This window comes from Coturnix japonica, chromosome 4 (assembly GCF_001577835.2).
Source record: "Coturnix japonica isolate 7356 chromosome 4, Coturnix japonica 2.1, whole genome shotgun sequence".
Classification (NCBI taxonomy): Eukaryota; Metazoa; Chordata; class Aves; order Galliformes; family Phasianidae; genus Coturnix; species Coturnix japonica.
Window position 1 is genome coordinate 47,750,011 of NC_029519.1, and position 22,204 is coordinate 47,772,214.

Genomic DNA, 22,204 nt, shown 5'->3' on the forward strand with positions numbered 1-22,204 from the left:
AGGGGTTGTGGCTGAGACCACACAGCCATGCCACACAGGCACAGGTACTGAGAATGGCAGCATGTCCTGGCCTATTCATGCACACAGGATGGAGGCATGTCTCTCTGAAAGTAATGCCACATATTTGCACAGAAACAACAACAGCTACAAAGAACATAACAACACTATTTGATAGAGCAAATTCTCAGCCACCCTTTTTCAACATAGTCATCACCACCAGTTATGCATTTTTGCCAGCGATGAACAACGGCCTGCATGCTGTGCTGAATCACTACCTGAGACTTCTCATCCCTCTCCAATGACTGCAAAGGGAAGTGAGAACCTCCTCCTTCCTCCAGCCTCATGGTGAGTGGAATCCAAGCCTTTCTGCTATGGGTTTCACACAGCCACATGCAGGCAATGCACTAGCTTCAAATTTTGCTGAAAAGACCCCAAATCTGTTTGAGCATTGGCTCAAGGGGAAGGAATGTCATCTGGTTGCCATTGCCTTCCCTCGCAGCACCTGCGCTCCTGCTGGAGTCCTGCCATGTGAGCACAGAGCAAGACTCTTCCCGCATCGCTGCACTCTTTGGCGGATGGGTTAACAGAGAAAACACGTCTCCTTCTGCTGTCAGAACACTGCAGGTGCTGGGTTTAAGTCTGCAGGCAAGAATGACACCATTTAAAGTACTTAGCAAAGAATACACAAAGCCCTGGAGAAAATGCATGGCCTGGTTTCCTACAGAAAAATTTAATAAATGAACAGGCAGAAGTTGCAGAAGGAGCAGACAAAATCCAACATTAGGGGCAGCTTTCTGCTGAAATATTTCTCTTCCACATGTCAACTCGCCATTCAAAAGTATGCCCAAATTCAATTACAATGCTGCATACGTCTTGAACCCACTCCTTAGGAAATGATCTTTATTGAGCTGTATTTATGAGATCACCTTCACCATTTTCTTTCATGTCAAGTATCAGCAAAAGCAAAAGATTTTGCTCATAGATAAAAACAATAGATAAAAATAATTATAATTCACTTCAAACAACCCAACAACATTAAGCACAAACACAGAAGAGACAACCAAAAGCCTTACAGCCAGTCTCCTTCACCCTTGCCTGTTGCAGTGAGGGCTAATTTTCCTATCCGTGGACTCACAAGCATCCATCTAACTCTGACTCAACCAGACAACACAAAGGAAAGCACCGTGCTTTACCTTTCAGCTTCCTCTACCCTTGCCATGCCCCATCAGCACGGGATTTGCACAGAGCATCATCCCCACGCGGCCTCACCCACAGCACTGATTGCCGATGCTGATCTACAGGAGCGTTGTGTTTGGCACATGCCCAGCTTCTGGAGGAGAAGAACCACACTTTGACATTGAAAACAAGTAAAGCAACTAAAAGGAAAGAGCCAGAACACACAAACCTGAAAAATCAGCTCTACAGACACAAAATTAATCAGTTTGCTGATTTTAAATAGTCATCCTTGAACGAGAACTCAGCAAGCATCACGTTCCATTCACACTCAGACTGCAGAAAATTATCCACAATAAACTTCATTCTTTTTCCAGGATTAAGAATTGTATATCGTGCTCGCAGTGAGAATCTGTTTTACGCATTAGGGAAAGTAGAGAACTGGATGTTTTTCAGGTTAAGTGAAGGCATTTTTGCATTTTGATCATAAATATTCTCCTGGTCATTTTTTGGCAAAGCTGTCAAAAGACATTTGATGCCATTTTTCAAGACGTTGTTATTGGAAGACAGACGTTAAACTCTGTATTTAAACAAAATGTGCCTGAAACATTGAAAAGCTGATTTAATGTTAACAATTATGCAATTCAAGCAGTACCTGGGCCAAAACCCAGCTCCTAAAGATAATGGCCAGCAGGAAAAGGACTGCGTTCCTAAAGAATGTAAAGAAGTAAGTATGGAAACCACTTCAGGAAGTAAAGAGGGAATGGGAAAGAGATGTTCCTCTCAAATGTGTTCTTTTCTGTTTGCCAAGTTTCTATCGTTTTATTAATATCTCACGCACACACCCAAACAACAATAAAGGTGTTAATAATAACCCAGTAGTAGAAAGCACTCCTCTATCTCTGATTTATTCTGAAGCGTCAAGGTACTCAGGCTTATATGGCCTCACACTGCAAGCAGCTTGATTTGGTGCCAAGAAACAATGTGTGCATGAAAGCAGGCTGTGAACAGTTCACCTCTGAAGTTAAAATGACTCACGTCAATGCTAGAGGAAGAGAAGCACTTCTAAAGTAGTCTGTCCAGTAGTGCTCTTGTCTGCATCTTCCAATGGGAGCCTGAGGGTGCAGAGGCAGAGGCTCTTGCTGGATGCCTATCCCCTGGCACATCAATCCCATCCATGTGCAGTAGCCCATTTCAGAGAACCATAGTATCATTTCAGCTGGGAGGGACCCTTAAAGGCCATCTAATCCAACTTTCCTGCAATGGACAGGGGCACTTACAGCTACCTTAGGTGCTCAGAGCTCTGTACAGCCTGACCTTGAGTGTCTCCACGAACAGAAGGATTTTCCAAGGAGGTATCAAAATGATTACAAAAGGACTCTCGTGCTGATAAGCATTGACCAAAACCGTATTCCAGCAGGAATGTGGGGTTATTCTCCAGAATTCTGACAAAAAACATCTAAAATGTAACTGTTACTATAAATGGCTCTCACATCCTGAGCTCCGGGTTGGAGAATACACAATTTAGAAAAGAAGGATAAAGTAGTTTCAATTGTGGCCTGGATCCCCAAGGCAATTTTTCCTGTTTATCATTCTTTTTTCCATCCCCTCTTCCTGCTGTACTATCAGAGAGTGGGAATGGGAAAGAAGAATTCCCTGCACATGCATCAGAACTAAGTAAACTATCTGCTTTCCTGCATCCTCTAATCCTTATCAATGAGTGTAAAATTACGTGCTAATTACAGCAACAAGAAGTTAAGCTAAAAGTAATAAAAATTTAATCATAATACATAATGAGATTTCTTTTTAAAGGCTACAAATTGCAGACACAGTGGAACTACCTAAAGAGAAAAAAACCATAAAGCCAAGAGATTACTTCTTCCCTTTCACACTGATAATATCATTACATATGGTAGAAATCTCTCTTAATTATATGCAAATTTCTTACTAAAAAACAGTGCTAAAAAAAAAAACCTCTCACAAACAGAAATACAATGGCTGCAGGAAAGAAAAGTCTTCAGAAGCATCAACAAACGCAGAAGAAAACCTTACACTCACTAAAGCCTGAAAATGATCTTTCTTGTTTACTCCAAGAAGTAAAAGCAGGACTTGGCTAAATTTTTGACTTGTAAATTCTTCTACTTACCTGCAAAGCACAGAATTAACCAATGAATTTCTGTTTTTTTGTCACCTTCCTAAAATTTTTTGTTAAAGTTCAGATTGGTTTTGTTTTATTATTCCCTCTATTTTTCACTACCAGAATAGAAAAGCTGCCTTTCCACTGTGGGGAAAAATGCTGAAGATCAATTTGCTTAATTAATTCTTACATCAAGTGCAAGAGCAGGGGGCCCAGAAAGATCTGCTGCTGTTTCAACAGGTGATATAACAAAGAAGTAATCTGAAAAGATCTTATCTGTCCCTAAACCATTTTGTGGTCATTGATAGCAGTTTCTGTAAGGAGGTTTTCTTATTCATTTGGAGTTGGGATTTCCTCTGACTGACTGAAAATCACCAATCAACACTCAGATTTAGGTATGTTGATGGAAGCAAACAACATCATCTTTTGCTGATGCCTGGAAGTGGTTTCAGGTGAGGCAGGAATCAGATGCAGGTCACTTTCTGAAATACGTTGGAAGCCGGGCAATGCACAATTTGTAACGTGCCCGCTTTAAAGCATGCATGAAACATTGCTGCTGAAGACTGAAGATAAATGCTTTGCTGTAATCAATCAGGGAAGCGCTATGGTCGGCAAGCCTGTTTGGCAGCTTCTCTGGAGATCGTAAATCAAAAGATTCAGAATAATTTCCAGCATTTTTGTAGTGAGGCCACTCCCCAGGTCTGTGCCGTGCTGGGAGGGTCCCTGGGATTAAACTGGGGTTGAGGCACGAACAAACGAAGGCAGCAGTGATAACCACTGCAGCTCTGTTAAAGGCAAAGAATCCACTAAAACTTTAGATTTTGGGAATGACTTTTTGACAGATGGGTGTAGACTCAGAAATACTGAATTAAACCAGCACTCTTACTGCCTCTGAAATGCAGATTATACCACTGGAAATGTCAAATACAAAGTTTAGACGATTTCTATTACACTCAAAAAATCCACATGGGCATTTATTATGATGATTTCACATTTGAGTTAATGTTGGACATTCCACGTACAATGCAAAATTCTTTGGCTTTTGTCAGCTTTACAAAGGAAATTTGCCATTCACACCATGAACAGGCGTATGTATTGGTTTGCCTTTCAAAGCGCGTGCAGTCCACTTTGCTGCTGATAATCTGCATAAAACTGGATTAAGGAATCGGGAATTCTTGGTGTCACAACCGTCAATGCATCCCGAAAGTGCCGTCCCATGATACACTTGGCATTGATGTCTTCTTGAAGCGCCAGCAGGGCAGCTTCTCTACAGACTGCTGTTATCTGCAACGACACAAACATCCCACCACGTTATGATTTTAAAATGCATTGCTTGGAATGAAGAAAGGTTATCAGCACATTCTGAATGCCAGATACTCACCAGGACAGAGTTTCACTGACACTTCTCTTTTTTATTTAAATAAATGAGGCTGTGGGTGATTAGCACTTCCCAGCAACGGGATAGAGCTCCAAATTCAAACCACAATAACATTACGCTTCACGCACGAGTACGCTGCAAATTACTTCAACTTGATAATCATATTACCTTGCCTTAACCCCTCTGCAACACCTGATAAATTAAAACCCCAGCAAGCAGCAATACATTTTTCTGTCCCCAAAGCACAAGAGCAGATATTCCCAGGCTCCGTGGGCACTTTTCCTTTTAAACTTTAAGCTGGGAAAGAAGTAAAACCAATTAATTCAGCAAGGAAAGCTCAAAGGAGAGGGGTGTGTGGAAAGGGAGGGGGGTGAAGGTCTCATACCCTGAAATGTGTTTTTAAGCTCTCTGGACTTCAGACAGCGGAAACAGACTGATGCCAGTGTCATTCTAAAGACACATTGCTGTGGTGAAAAGAGCTTGCGGAATGAAAAGAGATATTGTGATTTCCAGTGCAACAGGGAAAACAGTGATTGATATTGACTGCTCCCTTATATCTGTAAATGAAAGAGCCAGCTGAAACACATTTGTCCAGCTATTCAGCATATTTTCTCTGTTTGTTCACTTACTGAAAAGAGTTCCCCTGCTTATGCTGTGCTAATGGTTGCCAAAGCCGTTTAGTAGCTTTTTAGAGGATTTAGCAGCATGTTTAGGAAGCTTTCACAAGAAAACATGCATGGATTTAGTTGGCTTTGTCAAGTTACAACAATATTACTTTTAGTTCCGTGCTGCTCTAATGAACAGTGAAGCTAAACACTGCTGTTATGCATTTTAATGCACTTCAGGATTTCAGAGACATTTAAAGGTGGAAACAGAGCTGAGCTTTAGTGCTCCAGCTTCTTAGGGAGATAAGCAATGTATCCTTCCGGAAACTAATGCAGGTACTTCAGTCCTTCCATTCAGGTTTTTCACTAAGTAGGTGGTGTGACTATTTCCTACTTTCCAACACAAACACAAAGCTATTTGAAGATTAAAAAAAAAAAACCCAACAAACCACCACCAGCAGCAAAAAAAAACTGGGGAAATAAAAACAGAATACACAAAACTGAGAACAACCCCCCCACACGTCCTTATCCCTGCTTGAAACCAAACGCAGCAGTCTTTCAAAAGAGAGAAGACTCTGGATAGAGAAACAGATCCCCAACTCCAAAGCTGTGCTTGTATTTGTGCCAAATACAGCACTAAGGGCATGTTTTCCACAACACAAAGAGGAAGAAACCTTTGGGTTTGTCCCTTCTGTTCTGCTCTCAGAGACCAATTATCCACAGCATCAAAACGACGAAGCAGGATATCACTAAGTTCAGTTGTTGGGAGGTGATATATTGCTCTGTAGGAGAAGCTATGTAAAGACTGTCACACTGGCAGATCCAAAAAAGAAGGCACACCACTGCCAGTCCTATATCTTCCTGTTTTATTTGCACAGGGATACACTTGGGAGGAATTTGCCCGTAAACCAATCCTGATGATGTCTAGATGCTTTCCCTGAGCTCTGCCAAGAGTATCAGTAATAGCGACCATAATTAATCTACAAAGGATTTTTTTCTTTTCGTTGCATTCTGAAAGACTGTAACATAAGTTCCGTGATAACCAAAAATACAAAACATGAGGAAATAGCAGAAAAATGGTACTCTTTTATTTGGTATTCAGGAATATCTGAACTGTTTTTAAGGGAAGAAGAAAGGATTTAAAGGTATGAATTATCATCTTCTTTTTTCCTGTCTGCACTCAGACTAAATCTCCCATATAATATTGAGTAATAAAGAGCAGGCAATACGGCACAGAGTTTAAAATTTGGGCCCTTGCACATAGTCTAAGAAGATACAATGGCATTGTTTCTGTTCCTTTGCCAACTGAGGACATCAGGTCTCTAATGGATATTTCTTGCCATAATCGCACTGGAACACCTCATACCAGACCAAGCAACGGAAGGGATTTAAGACCTCATTTTTGCCTGGATTAAAGCACAATATATGTCAGGTTGAGTGCGACAAAGAGGAAAGGGAGCAGAAGGGTTTTATGGACAGCACAGAAGAAAATCAGCAGCTTTTCAGCGCAATGTGCAAGGTCCTTCCCCGCAGGGCTCAGTGTCATTCCCATACTAAACACTATATCTAGATCACGAGTTTTAAAAATTTGCAGTAGACTTTTCCTCAGTGAGTTTGTCCAATTACTTTATTAAATCACTTCTCCTTTTGGCCTCCATGACATCCTGTGATGAGCGCCACGATCTAATCATGCACTGTATGAAAAAGCACTTTTGTTTGTCTTAAAGTGGATAATTTCAACAAGTGCCTCCTAGTTCCTGTGTTATAAGAGCCGTGATTCATCTGCTCTCTTTTTACCTTCCCCACATCATCAGTGACTGAATGGACTTTCACTACATCCCCCTCCACAAGCCCCCAGTGACAGTCCTTGCAGAGCCCTCGGGTTCTGCTCTGTCCCTGTGGCTGGTGCTGCACCATGGCACCAAAAAGCTCCCGGGTTGATTTATTTCAGAAAATAACCCACAGCATCTCCAGCAGCTTTTTCTGTGCAACAACATCTAATTTAGACCTCATATTTCTGAGTTTGAACCCTGGCTGACTTTCTTTTCTCTCCACTGCACTTATCAGCTTGAACAGCATCTGCCTGCCCATATAGATGAATGCTGTTAAGCACCATTTCCTATGCATTGGTTTTAAGGCAATTCGTATCTATTTTCAAATACAAATCCAAAGGATCACAGTTTTTGTCTTTTCAGTATAAAAAGACTTTTGGATCTCAGCATGCTGTAAAGAACAGGAATAATGATGTCCTATTGCTGTCCCAGAGGCAAAATTGCAGCTCAGAACACTGAAGGACAAAACAGGTATTCTCAGTTTCATCTGAACTGAGGGCAGCTTTCAGCAATGACCATTAAAGCGGTGATGAAGACATTAAGTGAATGTCAGAAACAAAACACAGCAACGGGCCAGGCAGCAGGTAATTAAACAAGTATGGGGTGAAGGTTGTTACTGCAGGGATGAATAGCCAGCAGGGTGGGGCTAACTAGTACTAAATCTATGAGTGGTAGAATATACCCTCCATTGATTATTAGCATCATTACAAATGAAAATTTAACAGATGTGATTCTCATTTTCAATGCAGTGAGAGCAAATTACTGACCTATTTACTGACATTAGTCCGATGTCTGGTCTTAGCATGGAAATAATTTTCAAGCCTCCTTTAAAAAGCACATTACCATTTTTTTTCTGGTTAACAACAAGAGTTGAACATAAGGAGTGATTTATCATCTGAGTGAGTGCTTCCAAGGTCAGAAAGTAAGCAGCTCATTTACTCCTACTTCGAGGCCCAAAAGGGACTGTGTCAGGTTATCCTGGGAGGAGCGGAGAGCCCCAGCGAGCCATCCAAACCACACAGCTCAACTGCAACCAGCAGAGCCACAAACAGGCTGGCAGCCATTCCCAAATAACGATGGGTCCCAAGAAGCAATGGGTTTACACTGAGACGCTCCACCTCCAGCAAGCACAAAATGCCAGGTGCTGGCTGAAGCACCCTGAGCAAGCAGTGCTCAGCACAACCCATCCTTCCATGCCATTTTGCTGGGCTGGCTCGCCCCGCTCCTGGCAATGAGTACCAGCCCTTTCCAGGGGAATGAAAGTCCTTTTCAGCTTCTTTGTGTTTAAAGTGCTCTAAATAGCTTTAAAGAATCTTAAAAAAGAAAAAGCAAAAGCAAGAAAGAAACCAGCTTATGTGCTAAAGCCTTAGGTATTCCCAAGAAAGTGGTTTTGTTCATGCAGGGTCTGCAAGGAACACCTGTGAATGTCGGCTTTAATTGGGCTGCAGCTGGTGTCAATTGTGCACGCAGTCCCTGGCAGACACTGCCTGCACATTGTGTTTCATTTTCCTTTTTCCCTCCTTTTTAACTCACTCCTCCTCCCCACCAGTTAAAGAGTTGTAAGGGATTGTGTGTAAGAGGGATTAGGAGCCTGGATACAGAATGGTTTGTGAATAGCACAACGTGGGGTGCTGCCCGGCAGGAAGCTACCTGCAAGCTACTATACAGCACCAGGGCAGGCTGCTAGGCTGCAGTGTGGGCACTGACCCCCTGTGTTCTCCATGAGGGGTCCGCCAGCCCCACTGGGTCCCTCCGTGGCACCGCAGCTCACTCTGTGACCCTCTGTGCAGACACAACCCGCTGCTGGCCACAGCCTTTCATGAAGGTGTAGGCATGAGGTTGGGCCTTCCGTACCAGGCACAAACAACCAGACCACTGGTGGAAAAGCAATCCAGATGCTAGCTGACCACTGGGTTACTGTTCTAGCAGCATCACGCTGCTTCTGACGGGCAGAGCAGTTGTGGTATCACAGCATGACACTGGCTGAGCAGTGAGGCATGCCCCAGGTAATGCTTGCATACAAGATGCTGCTTTGGAGATAAAAATGCTGTCTTAAGATGCCACGATTGCCATTTTATTCCCCTTGAAAACAGGTTAAATTAAGAGGTTTTCAAGCAGTGAGAGGTAGGCTTCTGAGGCATTTCAAAAAGTCTTCAATTTTGTATTTCTTTCATGTTTCAGCTTTCCTGTTTTATATATACAATAGGAAACACAGGATAACATGCCTTTCTTTTCTTCTCTGAGAAGATTAATCCTTACAGCCCACTACAAATCTTGTTCCGTTTAGGAGAACAACCATCCAACACTAGGGAATAATTGATTGCCCTGTTCTAAGTTTTCATCTCATCTCTGAACAACAAAATCACCCCTATATGGGCGCCTCTTCCTTCCACTCACATCTGTGATCCGTAGATTTAAATCAGGTGGGTTCTGCGTTTGGTCATCCTGAAAATGGAAAACTATATCTTCTAAACGGAAGACAATAAAGTATATTAGTGTGATGTGTTTCATACGGTACTCATTCATTCTTGAGACTCATGTGCTGCACCCATCGCTGGAGCTTTGAAGGGAATTGACTTAATAACTGGTTGTCACTTCACACAGCTTTCATAACCTGCTACAGCAATGCTAGAAAAAAAACAAGTGTGCAAAGCACTCACCAGCCATGTAAGCACCCCAGTGAGACAGAAGCTTCTTTGATCTCTAAGCAACTATGTTTTAAAACATTATTAAATGTTTTCCTGAAGCTTAAGCTCCCGAACACTGCATTGAAACAGATGAGCCCCTATTTGTATTGAAACCATCCTCTGCAATGAGGATGTATTCAAGTATTATTTTACAAAAAGATAGACTTCCTTCTTCCTTGTTTATTAAAGAGAGATTTAATATGAGTTGACATTGGACAGTTACTTTAAAACATAGAGGAAGAAGCAAGCACCTTTGTAATTCTTAAATAAAAAGGATAGGTATTATGTGTGTCTTGTGTCTCTGATCCAACAATCCGAGCTAACAATCTCTGCTATTCCTGATTTCTTTTATGAAAGATTGTTAAGGAAATGCAATTGAACAAAACCAGCTTCTTTAATGATCACTATAGGTGACTTCAGAATAGAGAGGCTCAAGTCTTCACTTAGTGTTTAATCTACAGTGTGCTTATCTGTGTAACTTCACAGACTGATGCACTTGTCACTACATGTGCATGTGACCAAAGCCTACCTGATGATCTGCACCAGGGACATTAAGTTTCTGTTCCACCTGAGTACAGCCACTCTGAGCAGGACAGCATTCTCCTTGGATCTTTCCATGGTGGCCACAGCTACTCTAGGGCTGCAATAGAGACCACGTCCTCCTCTTGGTCTCTGCCAGGAGGGCTAGGCTTCATGTCTGTCTGCTTACTATTGTCATAGCACCTGGAACACCAGTGGGACTGAGCCAGGCCACTGGTCCTGGGCTTTCATGGGGCAGAAACCAGTGGCCACAAAATGCTGTGTGTAACTGCTCCTACAGGTCCAAAAACTGAGCAGGGCTGTGCCTGGGCAGCAGATAGTATCACACATATCAGTAGCTCTTAATATTCTATGAAGCTCAAACACACCCAGGGAAAAATAAGGAAGAGATAAGGTAAGTAGCCAAAATTAAGCATATGTATCATATCTATAGCACATGATGACAGCTAGTGAGAATAAACCAGAGCCTTCAGTGGTACATGCTAAGTGTCATCATACATACCTCTACTCATCCCGACGTGTTCCAACAGAGCGAAACTTCGAACCCATCTGTAAGCTTTCTCTATTCTTCTTTCCACTCTCTTAAAAATGTTACTAGATGTGGTATCCTTCCAAGCAATATATAAAACATGTAAATTCCAATTTAACTTCTGTAACTACAAGCCCAAAATGCAGCTAGTTTCCAAGACGTACTGTGTCGATATGGATCCCATCACTTTGGCAGAGACATGTCATAGCTGCACCTTTCACAAAGGAATTCCGTAACAAAACGAGTTTTTACATGCTGGGACTGAATATTTTTAAACAGCGCTCTCTGCCAACTTCAAGTTTCGGCTGTATTTGTGTAACTGAAAAAAGAATCACACACATGTTTCTATACAAGATTAAGCTGCATTTCTGGTTAACCTCAGAATTATTTCATTTTTATATAAACATTTAATGAGAAAGCTTAACTTCTTCCCTTCGGTGAGAAAAAGGAAGCCAAGCCACCAGAAAAACAGTCTTTCTGCATGTACACATACATATGTGTGTGTGTTCACTTTAATTAAAAGCAATTAACAGAATACTGTGTTCTCACTCAGAGTCTGCTGTTACTATAGAGGAGCTGCACATTAAGCCAGTGCTATTTTGCTGAATGCCGCTAGCGCGGTGGATGGAATAATTCAACTAAAAGTGTAAAAGACTTGGAGGAGATCATTAGCTGTAGCCATCCTAAGTTTCTCTCTAGAAAAGCAAAACAAAAGAAAAGCAACAAAACAGATTTGTCAGCTTCTACCTTAGGAAACCTATCGGGGTATGGGCATTAATTAGCTCTTTTGTTTGCTCGGCTTCTTTTAGATGATGAGGCTGAGCAACACATTCAGCATATTCCAAGTTTCTTGCATTGAAAAATAATTAATGCTTTTGCTTCTCAAGCCAGTGTTTCTTTTCTCAAGTTTCACCTGGTAGAGCAGCAGAGGTCTGAGACTCCTATCAAAACAAAGCAAATAAATCCAGTTCTGCAGAAGGAACTGGGAGACATGTCCTCCCTTCCCTAAAAAATATTTATTCTTTTGTCAGTAGAACTCAGCCAGTCTAGAACTGCCTTTCAACTCATTTCAGCTGCAGTAGCATTTCTGTTACACTACGTCTCCATTAAGAGATGGCTGAATCCACTCAGCAAAGAGCAAAAATATATATATATTCTTTTTCATGGTTTTTGAAGTTCTGTTTTCATCCTGTTTTTAGACCTTCCACTGTGGCAAATACTACCTCTGATTTGGATATGGTACACCAAGTAAACTGCAAATGTATTTATAGTTACCTATGCATGAGATATCATAATACAATAATACATAATACAGTAAATGCAAACAAACTCAGCTAAAAGTTAATAGCCAGAAAGTCTAAGAAATCTTCTGTAGTCCTTCTGTTTCTATCTGTTGGATAGATAGCACGCAAATCATAGGATAATGAGAATAAAAGGGATGTAATACCTTCTGTTTTTTTCTATATGGCTATTTACACATGCATACATATCCTGAGTTGAGGCAGGGAGTGGGAAAAGACATTTGTTGTGTAGGGTTTTTAGACTGAAAGATGAATAATGTCCTTAATGGGAGCTCCCTTGCTTTTCACTTATTGGATCTCAGTTCCTGGAAGGTGAGAGATGTCTCCAATGGAGTATCTATTTCCTTGGCAGAGTGCTAAAGGAATTTCAGACTGTTTCTAAGTTTACCTCTTGGAGCTTCCCGTGGTACCCAGCTGCTCATGTTTCCCAGGAAAATCAGAGGACTGCATGCCTGTGTTCTAGGGGCAGAGCAAGGCTGGGAGTGCAGTCAGACCTAGGAAGCAATGCTGTTGCCAAAGGTAGATCCTGCCGTGCATGGTTATTACTCCTTAAGGAAGAAGCAGAAAGGCTGGTAAAGAGCTTAAAGTAAGGCAAGTTTTGCTTGTGCAAAAAAAAAAACAAACCACCAAAAAACCAAACCAAACCAAAACAACAAAAAAAGGAATCAGCAAGGAAAAGCAAGGAATGACATATATATATAAGAAAGAATAGTGGTGTGCCAACAATTACTTTTAGTTACGGATATATTTAAGAGGCACACTTGGCTGTAGCACAGCAGAGGATGCCACAAGAGTGAGATGAGATCTACTATCACGGAGCTAAGGACCACTGCTATAAAACCTCAAACCAGTAAGAAACATCAGCGACAGCAGCAACAGGTCTGTTCTGCACTGCCAAGGGGCCCTGACCTGACAGGTGCCATGTTTGAGGGACAAAAAGAAGTTACCAAAAGCCTTTCTGCACGAACATGCCTCTTGTTCCTTCACTGATTTACCTTATGAAGAGTAAGCTCTACCAGACATAACATCATGGTCCCTCCTGTTTCCATCACTGGAGAAAGGAGTTATCCTAGCTCTGTTTCTGCTAACTGCTACAAAGGGAAGGGAGGAAAGAAAGATGAAAGAAACAGCTATCACAGAATGCAATGGAAGAGACAGGCAGGACCCTCAGACATGGAAAATTTTTGGCAGAGGGGACCAAGGAGGAGAAAATGAGAAGAAAACCCAGTACTACAGGTTGTGAAGTCTCCTCAAATCCATAGCCTGCAGAGTAAGAACATAAAGCAGCCTTAGCCCACACTGCAAGTTTCTGTAAAAGAACTATGCAAGCTTAGACCTTCAAAATACCTAGCAGTCTGCTTTGGGAGAAGCTGGTAAATACACAGAGAAAGCTCACCTATTTTTCTTACCTGCACTGCTATGGATCCACTCCTCCTCACAAAGCCAGCAGCAAACATGCGCCTTCTCATGACTTGCCATAAATATTTTACTTCACTGAACTGGGCAGCCAAGCTGTGCAATCCCACAATTGGGCATCACTGCACAGCTTGAACTGCCTCTTGTCAAGAGATGAGCTCATAAGATTCACCCAAAAATTGCCTACATGCAGGAGAAAGGGGAAACTTTCCAGTGAATTACATCTACTCATTTTATGTTAGATGCACAGACACCAGGGCTACAACAGAGAGTGTCTCAGTGCCTGTACAAACACAGCAAAAGAGTGAGGACAGCACATATGGGGTGCTAGCACAGAGCACTGGTTTGCATGCCGAGCAACACAAAATGCTATATTCTGTCTGTTTTTTAATTCAAGATTCTTAGCATTTCCTACTTGGTATCACATTCAACATATTTCATGATATCTGAAGGACTCTGTCATATCGATGATCTGCTGCGTCTGGTATGAGAGTATCCAAAATGCATGAGATGTCATGGGGAAGCTGGATCTCATGGTGTGATGCCACCCAACCTGTCTGGTGCACATAACCCAGCCTCAAACCTCTTCTGATATTTCATTCAGCTGTGGATCACTCCAAACCCCATGGAAGAAATATTTCAACATTCAGAGTTTTTTTAAGAGGAAGACCTTCCACACCTCAGCGGACATCGCATTCAAAGCGCATTGCCAAATATTATATGATGTCCTTTCCAGAGTTAATTTTTAATTTCCTGACTTCACTGCATGAGAAATTTTCAAATTGCCTTGGCAGTCATTTGACAGCATGTGCAGACCTAATTGCAGGAGTGAATGCAGCGTCAGCCCAAATGCAAACCTCTGGACTGAGGAATTTCTGCAAAATTAGTTAGTTTGTTAAATTAAGTTCCAGAAAGCACTGCAGTCCAAGAAATGATCGCAGATGTACGGTAAAGGGCACAAACCTTACAAACCTCAGAAACATTGCCCCAGTCCGCCATGCAGTAAGGGGACACAGGTGTCCTAAACACATCACTCAAAAACCCAACGATTTTCCACTTCATTTTTTAATGCCGCAGTTCCAAACCCACAGATGTTGTGCATGGCTATAAATCTTGGCACCCTCTCCATTACGGAAGAATTTTCCCCCGGTATTCAGCGTTCCTTGCTTCACCTTAAGTCACCCTAATCATGCTGACATCTACTATCGATGATTATATTAGCCCTAAAAGATCCTTAAACAAATGAAAAGGACTGACTTCCACTCCTAAAGTTCTGCTTCCAATTTTCTAAAGGAAATTAAATAATGTATAAATCAAATGCTGGGCGCAAGCCCAGGCAGCTGAACATCGCTTTGTCCTTTCAAAGTGAAGAGGAAGTGTCTGCTGCAGAAGGGACAAGCCAAGAGAAATAAAGTTTAACCTCAGCTCCATGTGAAAGTGATTTGGGATAATCGAGGGAATCTGCAAAGAGGTTAAAACTGGGACCACATAGTAACAGTGGAACGTTACACGATGATCAAAAATCTATCAGGGGCTGACCTTCACCTGGGGGAACCATGCGGCCCTCGCAGCTCATTATGCTGGAGTGGAGCGTGAAGGGCAGGAGGAAGAGCAGACGAGCAGGAAGGGGAAATCTATTTATAGTGGGTGCTTGTCATGTCATGGTAATCTTACCATTTTTCTCAGGTTTGCTATATCCATAAATAAGTTCTGCCTGACAACTTTACAGCAAGGAGCCCATGTAGGAAACATTCACGCTGCTTTCCAGTTCTTCTTTAGCTAATATGTACTGCTCAGACTGTTGAGGCAGCCACCAAGAGACTTCTTAATTTATGCACTATTGATGGACTACTGGCCTTTCTCTATAAGATGGTGTATATCAAGAAGGGGAAAAAACACTGAAATTGTGCTAGATATTTTCCTGGTATTATCTACTAAGTAAAATGTGGCCATAATTGCCACAAGGCATTTCACAAAACTATTAGGAACAGATGTAGTTTATAATATGATTTCCACATTAAAATAAGATTCTGATGAAGTTTACGTGGTTTCAAGAAGAATTTGCACTGACATTTTTGCAAACAGAAGATCAGCCCTGGACTTTATAATTAGGGTCAACATAACCCTATTCACATAAGCCAGACTTTGATGGAGAGACAAAGATGTGACGTCCAGCTATTAACACTTCAAAAATGTACATTCCTGCCCATTTAGAAAATCTTCCTCTCCTCAACTTTAAAGGCTATAGAATATTTTAGATGCCATGCAAATGGCGCTTAAAAACAGTCTAATCCCTTCACTTCCTTCAGAAAGCAGCAAAATTATTTTCAGCACTGTCACTTAGTTGTTTTGTCTGTCACAACGCTAATCGGGCAGCTGGCAAAGCACGGATAGCCACATAACAGTTACATACACACAGCAAATCAACAAACATCCTGCTCAGCTGTTGCAAACATGTCAGGAAATGCTTCACAGCTAAAAAAATAAACAAAATAAAAACAAATTCCCCTCTCCGGAATACTTTCTTTTAGTTTTCCCTTTTAAAAATCAGAGCTCATAGACATACTCTTACAGTATAGAACTATTTTAGATGTAAAAAGCATAACGAGTGCTACTGTCATTTACATCTCAGGATGCAAACTCATCATTAGCACGGCTGATTCAGAAGAACCAACAGGTTTACTGTGCTCACAGACTTGTAATTTATCAACAATTATCTATACACTCTAGATAGCTATAAAAGATTAGATTGGGCTTCAGGAACACTATCTTAGCATAAAGAGGCAATTCAATCAACTGCTATAAGCAGGGAGCTTCACCTATCCATCTTCCATGCTACCTCTCTCTCGACAGAGCTGTGCTAATGAAGCGTCAGCCTGTGCCAAGGCTGTGTTTAAAAGAGTAAAGCAAGCAAAGGAAGTAGGGCTTTAGTGGGACCACAGGGCTTTACACAAACACTGCTAGAATAAACGCCTCCGTAAAGACCTCCAAGTTTCTCATCACTTTGTCTCGGCAGGTTACCAAATCTCAAGAAGGAAAAAGAAAACAACAAAAAATAAAACCTTAAAGGAGGATGGAAAATAGTAGGAAGTTTTCACAGAATGTGGTTGTTTGCCATCCTTGAATTTAAACAAAACCAGATGCACAATATGTTACCCACACATGAGAAGGGGAGAGCCAGCAAGGGAAGGAGAGCTCTCTCTCTCTTTTCCTCACTTTCTTTCAAGAAAGCAACCCTGAAAGCACACAGGCATATGTTTCGGGCTCCACTGACGTCAGTAAACACCACTGAAGTTTAAGCTTATGCTTACATACATCCCAAAACACTTATCTGCTCTGTATAATTGGAAGCTAAATGGAAGCTATATATCAGAGACAGAATGTATTCAATCAACAAACAAGATATCTTTCGTCTTAAGGTGATGGTCATTGGTCTTGCAAAATCTTGCACTCATTAGAATCCGCTGTTAAAATGAGAGACAATTTCTAACACCAAATTCAATCAATTAATTTACAAATGCTAAAACATTTACACTAGTAACAGAAAGGCATCACAATTAGCACCAATGTGTCACATTTCTTTGGTTCTTTGTAACTAAACCCCAGCATTAACATTAAATAGTTAAAATAGTTACAGATAGGTTACTGAATGCAAAGCACCTAGTGGCAGTAATTGCATCCTGGGTTTTCCATATCTCTGATGTATTTAACATAAAGATCTTCTACAAAGTACTGTAATTCATTTTCCTGAATTCTCTATTTGCAAAGTGCAAAACCATTTGCATTTCACATCTTCACGTGCTAAATACCTGACACAGGAAGCCTGGGGCTTGCTGAGAGCTGCAATGCACACAGGGCACAGGCTACTACCCCACTGTGCATTATTCTGTACACTAATGCAAAGTTAACCAGTAAGGGTTTACATCTATCTCTTTAATAGATGAAGTCTCCAGTAAAAGGGAAAGAGGAAGAAACATGAAGGTCTGGTACAAGGCTACCCATTCCCACTGAGGCCAGCTGGATAATCTGCTCCAGTTCATTAGATCCCATACATTAATGTCTGTGCTGAGATAATCAGCTTCATACAGACAGTTACTCTCCTTTAAAAACCTATCATCCATTGACTGGTAGTAATAAGGTTTGCCATGGCTTGAAGTAACTATGAGTTTGTTACTATCTGCACAGTCATTCATTATTTAAGCACAGGACATTGCCTCTCATGTCTCCTTTTGTAACACAAAGCAAAGACGACCTGACCAGAAGCTGAACAACTGTTAATGCATATTTGAAATTTGCTTTGTGAGTTATTAGTACCTAGATATTCTCCATGGTTAAAAGCACATTAATGAACTAAAAGATGCACAGTAATTCATCCTGCAGGTGACCTACATGCAGCAGCCATGTGTGTTTATGATCACTACATCTGGTAATGAGCTTTTGACATAATGCAAAACTGAGGTAGAAAAATGCACTCTGTTCCTCAAGCTGACTAATTAAAGCTCTACTTAATTTGGAAAAAGGCACTTTCAAAATAAACAGTAATTTTCAGCAGACTGTAAAAAAATAGGTAACAAATGAATCTCACAAGGTAAGGCCTGAAAGCTATCATAGCAAGATTACAAGCACCAAAGAAAGCAATTTTAACTCCCACAGTACCACCCTGAGAGGGCGTGCACACAGGTGCCCTTCTGACACTGCAAACGGTACATTCACGTTTACACTTTATTACTAGAAGAGAAGCCTAAGAATGCATTTTGTACTTGCAGAAGTTTTCCTTTTGTTCTGCTTCAGCAGCAACAGAACTCCAGTATCTGCAGAGATGATCAAAGCCTACATTATAATTTCTAGGAATCTCAAAATCAGTAAGTGATGGCTGAGCTAAAATAGTCCCCACCATTCATTTGTTAGGCATCAAACTATGGCTTGCATCTAAAAGTAACACTGTCAGTTGTCACCCTCTGTATTTTACTAACAACTGATAAAACGATCAGGAAGTGCCATTTTCCACAAGTGACATGGGTGGGAAGATTAGGCAGCCCTAGAGCAGCCAAGCCTTGCCTCCCCACCAAAGGCAGCTGGGCCCTTGGTGCCCTCAGCTCCCACCAAAGCCATCCCATGGCCTTGAGTCACTTCAGCAAGGCCTCATCTACACAGGATGTTATTCTGGAACAGCAACTGCATTTAAATTCACTCCCTATCTCATTCCAGGACAACTTCCTCACGTTGACGTGCCCTTAGAAGTACAAGAAAGAGCATTCGTCTGTGGCTGCATTTAGCCCGAGGCTGAAGTCTCATGAGGTAACAGAGAATAGAGAACTGGCTTTATCTTACAAACGGTGTGAATATATATCACCACCCTTTGGAATGAAACCAACATTTTCTCTCTAATCTCCCAACCGTTTCCCACAGAAAGCGTGTACTTTCTCCAGCCCATGAAAGAAGGCAAGGATGTTGGGAAAATCAGAGGGATTGCAGAGCATGGAAAGCCCATGTCAGCTGTGTACAACAGCAGATTTCCCAGCCCAAGACACTGAAGATATGAAATGGCCTTTGTCACTGACTGAGAAACTACCAGGCTGGTGAAGAGAAAAGCCATGTAAGCTGCGTGTACTGAGAAACAATACTGCAGAGCTTTGGGACTGGCTCCCCAGATGGAATTAAAGGTAAGCCAGGTAACACGGAAAAGCATGGAGCAATGTAGGCAGAGATTGAAGCTTTTCATGTATTTAGAAGTGACAATGTCAAATTACAGTTTCTTGTGGCAAACACAAATGCCACCCTCCCGTACAAAATTTGTAACTCAGGAGTTCTCGTGTGCTCCTTAACTCTCATAGGAAATGCATTTTTGCTGTCCTGCAGGCCAGACCGCTAACCATATCCCTCAGAAATCATCTGCCCACTTCCCCTCTTCCCTGCATAAGTCAGCAAAGAGGCTCAGGTTTCCCAACACAAATGGAGAACTCGGACAGGGACACCATGGCAGGCGGATACAACCTGGGGTACAGCCAGGCAAGGTCAATGGCAACAGGAACATGGAGATGCCAAACTGGAACTATCAATTAACTAAAATCCTTGGTTTAAGGAGAAGGCTGTACAGATTGAAGTCCACAGAGAAGTGCCAGCATCTGCTGCAGCATCAAGCATCTGTGAGCAAATGTCACCAAGTCTTCTCCACACTTCCCCCATTAAACCTTTGCAAATAAGGATTCTCATTTCTTTTTTTTTTTTTTTCCTTTTCTTTTTTTGAGTGCATATTCCCAGGTCTCTGAAACATGCTGATCCCCTTAGAGTAATTCTTTCTCTTTTTCTTTTCCTTTTCTTTTTCTTTCCTTCTGTGAGACAAGTTACAACTTCAAACTATGCCAGGCTGCAGCCTCAGTGCTGCAGAATTGCCGCTCACCCATGCTTCTCTTTCCTCAATTCGTCTCTATCTGATTTACTGTTTACTTGGAGAACATATGGGAAACATGCAGGGAAAGCACGCATCCGGGTTCATGTTCAGAATAAATACTTTTTATGACTATTCCTGTGACCTGCAGCAATAGACTAGATTAGTCACCCACAGCTACGTATAATCACACAATCATTTAAATATGTTTTCAAAACAGAATACGTTTTAAGGTACAGATCAGCTGAATATTCCTCTACAGTCTCTCTAACACCCATTTCCTACAACTTTACCATTTTCAGCTGAGATAGAAAGCATTCTCTTTCAAGTGTGGAGCTCTCTCTCAAAAGTATGGGGCAGGAATAGAAATAAACTTGAAATTATTAGTGCTACCCAGTCTACTCAGTTTTCTTAATGAAAGAATGATGAAGAATTGGAATAGATAAAGATCTAAAAACTGATGCTGAGGCTGAAATAAAAGTGCAATTTATCAACATATGCAAAGTAAGTTTTTCACAAGTCTTTGCCCATTTCAGAAAACCAAACTTCCTCTAACATTAGGTTCATCAAAAAGTAGAATTGCAAAGACTTATGATAGAACAGAGAACAGAATACTTCCAAAGCAGAATATATAATTTAATCCAAAGGCAAATTAATAAAGGTTCAAATTCAACCACAGCCATTATACTTAGCAACAGCATTGAAAAAGAAACCTTGAAAAAGTCATTTTGAATTGAAACACATTCAATCTTTTCAAGTCAAAACGTACTGGATTCTTCTAGGGTAAAAAACAATAATAATAATAAATAGTTAAGGACAAAAAACCTGATTTCCTAAGTTCTATATTAGTAACAAAACATCTAGGTCCTGCTTTACTGTCATTTACTTAGGGTTTTTCTTCTCTCCACAATCATTCACTTTTGGTTTGATGAAAAATCTGATGTATCTGTTTTGTTGTAGGAAATGGTCATCTTGATAATCTTTTAAAGGTTCTTGCACATGTAGCTACCAGCAGTGAATGCTGCTTGCAGCTTTCCTCCTTATCCTTCATTCACCATCCACGATGCAGAAGCCAGAACTCAACCGCAGCAGGAGAGCTACAGAACATCTCTTCAGCCAAACTGCCTGATTGCTTCTGATTACAAGGCTTAAGCAAACTATACAGACATTTTCCTTTTGTTGCAATCCACAGTTATATACAAAAGATGAAAAATACAGAGATTTCATAAGGCAACCTGGCTTTTACAGCTGTTGTGGGTTGTTGTTTTTTTTTGTATGAAATGGACATTGGGTCTTATGTCTACAGGTTGAAATGCTGTAGTAAATCTCTAAAAAGGAAAGGGGCTTTTCTTACTATTTAAGAAATGCTTTTCCCATGTGTTTCTGAGAGGGTGTGTGCGGCACTCTACAGTCTTTCAGTCTCACCACAACAGTGCAGTTCAGAAAAATACTTGAGCAAATGCTGAACTGTAAGCACACTTAAGACTCCATTTATACCTATCCAGTGTGAAGGATTTTGAATCAAGAGGAACTTGCTCTCCTATTTTCAGCCATGCACACAGCTTTCCTGAACTGAGGTCTCTCAGCAGGTTGGCAGTCAGGCACATGCAGACACGTGGTACTGACCGCACTGCTGAAAAAGTAACGTTGTTCTTGGAAGCGTGGCTGATTGATCTCTGCTGGCCAGCCAGCCAGTTCCTTCACCAGCTTCATCCACACTCAGAAAATGCAGTATCTGGAAAATTATTTGAAGGAACAGATTTCCCTTCCCTTGTTGTTCTGCTTGTCAGGGGGGCAGAAGGCTGCTGTGAGAAGAGTCATTATTTGCCGAAAAGCAAAAAACACGTTTTCATGCATGATTACTTCTATTAATACGTATCGTTTTACATACATAATACATCTACATACGGAATCTATTATTATGGAGGAAATGATTTTTTAATGAGCATGACTGAACAATACTTAAGAGAAAATGTTCAGACCAATGTTAATTTGCAGCAAAAAGTCTGGATTTCATGCCCCAGACCAGCCCAATCATCCTATGCTTACACCTTGAGAACAGAATTTAACATGTATGGCTTTTCCAGGCTCTGCAAACTTCCTAAGCCTCAATTTAAACACTTTGCCTCTGTCAAAGAGCTTTAAAATAGCCTCAGACAGGAAAAGGAGAAGGAGAAGGAGAAGGAGAAGGAAAAGGAAAAGGAAAAGGAAAAGGAAA

General features: G+C 41.2%; 1 protein-coding gene across 2 annotated transcripts in view; it reads right to left on the minus strand.

The window, feature by feature from the left end:
• Positions 1 to 2,934: 2,934 nt before the first annotated feature.
• The window catches only part of SPATA5 (spermatogenesis associated 5), a 191,078-nt gene continuing 171,808 nt past the window's right edge, over positions 2,935 to 22,204 (minus strand). For both annotated transcript variants that reach the window (XM_015861868.2, XM_015861865.2), the window contains one exon: positions 2,935 to 4,594. In XM_015861868.2, coding sequence (XP_015717354.1) covers positions 4,418 to 4,594 — 177 coding nt within the window. In that variant the 3' untranslated portion in view covers positions 2,935 to 4,417. The remainder of the gene's footprint in view (positions 4,595 to 22,204) is intronic.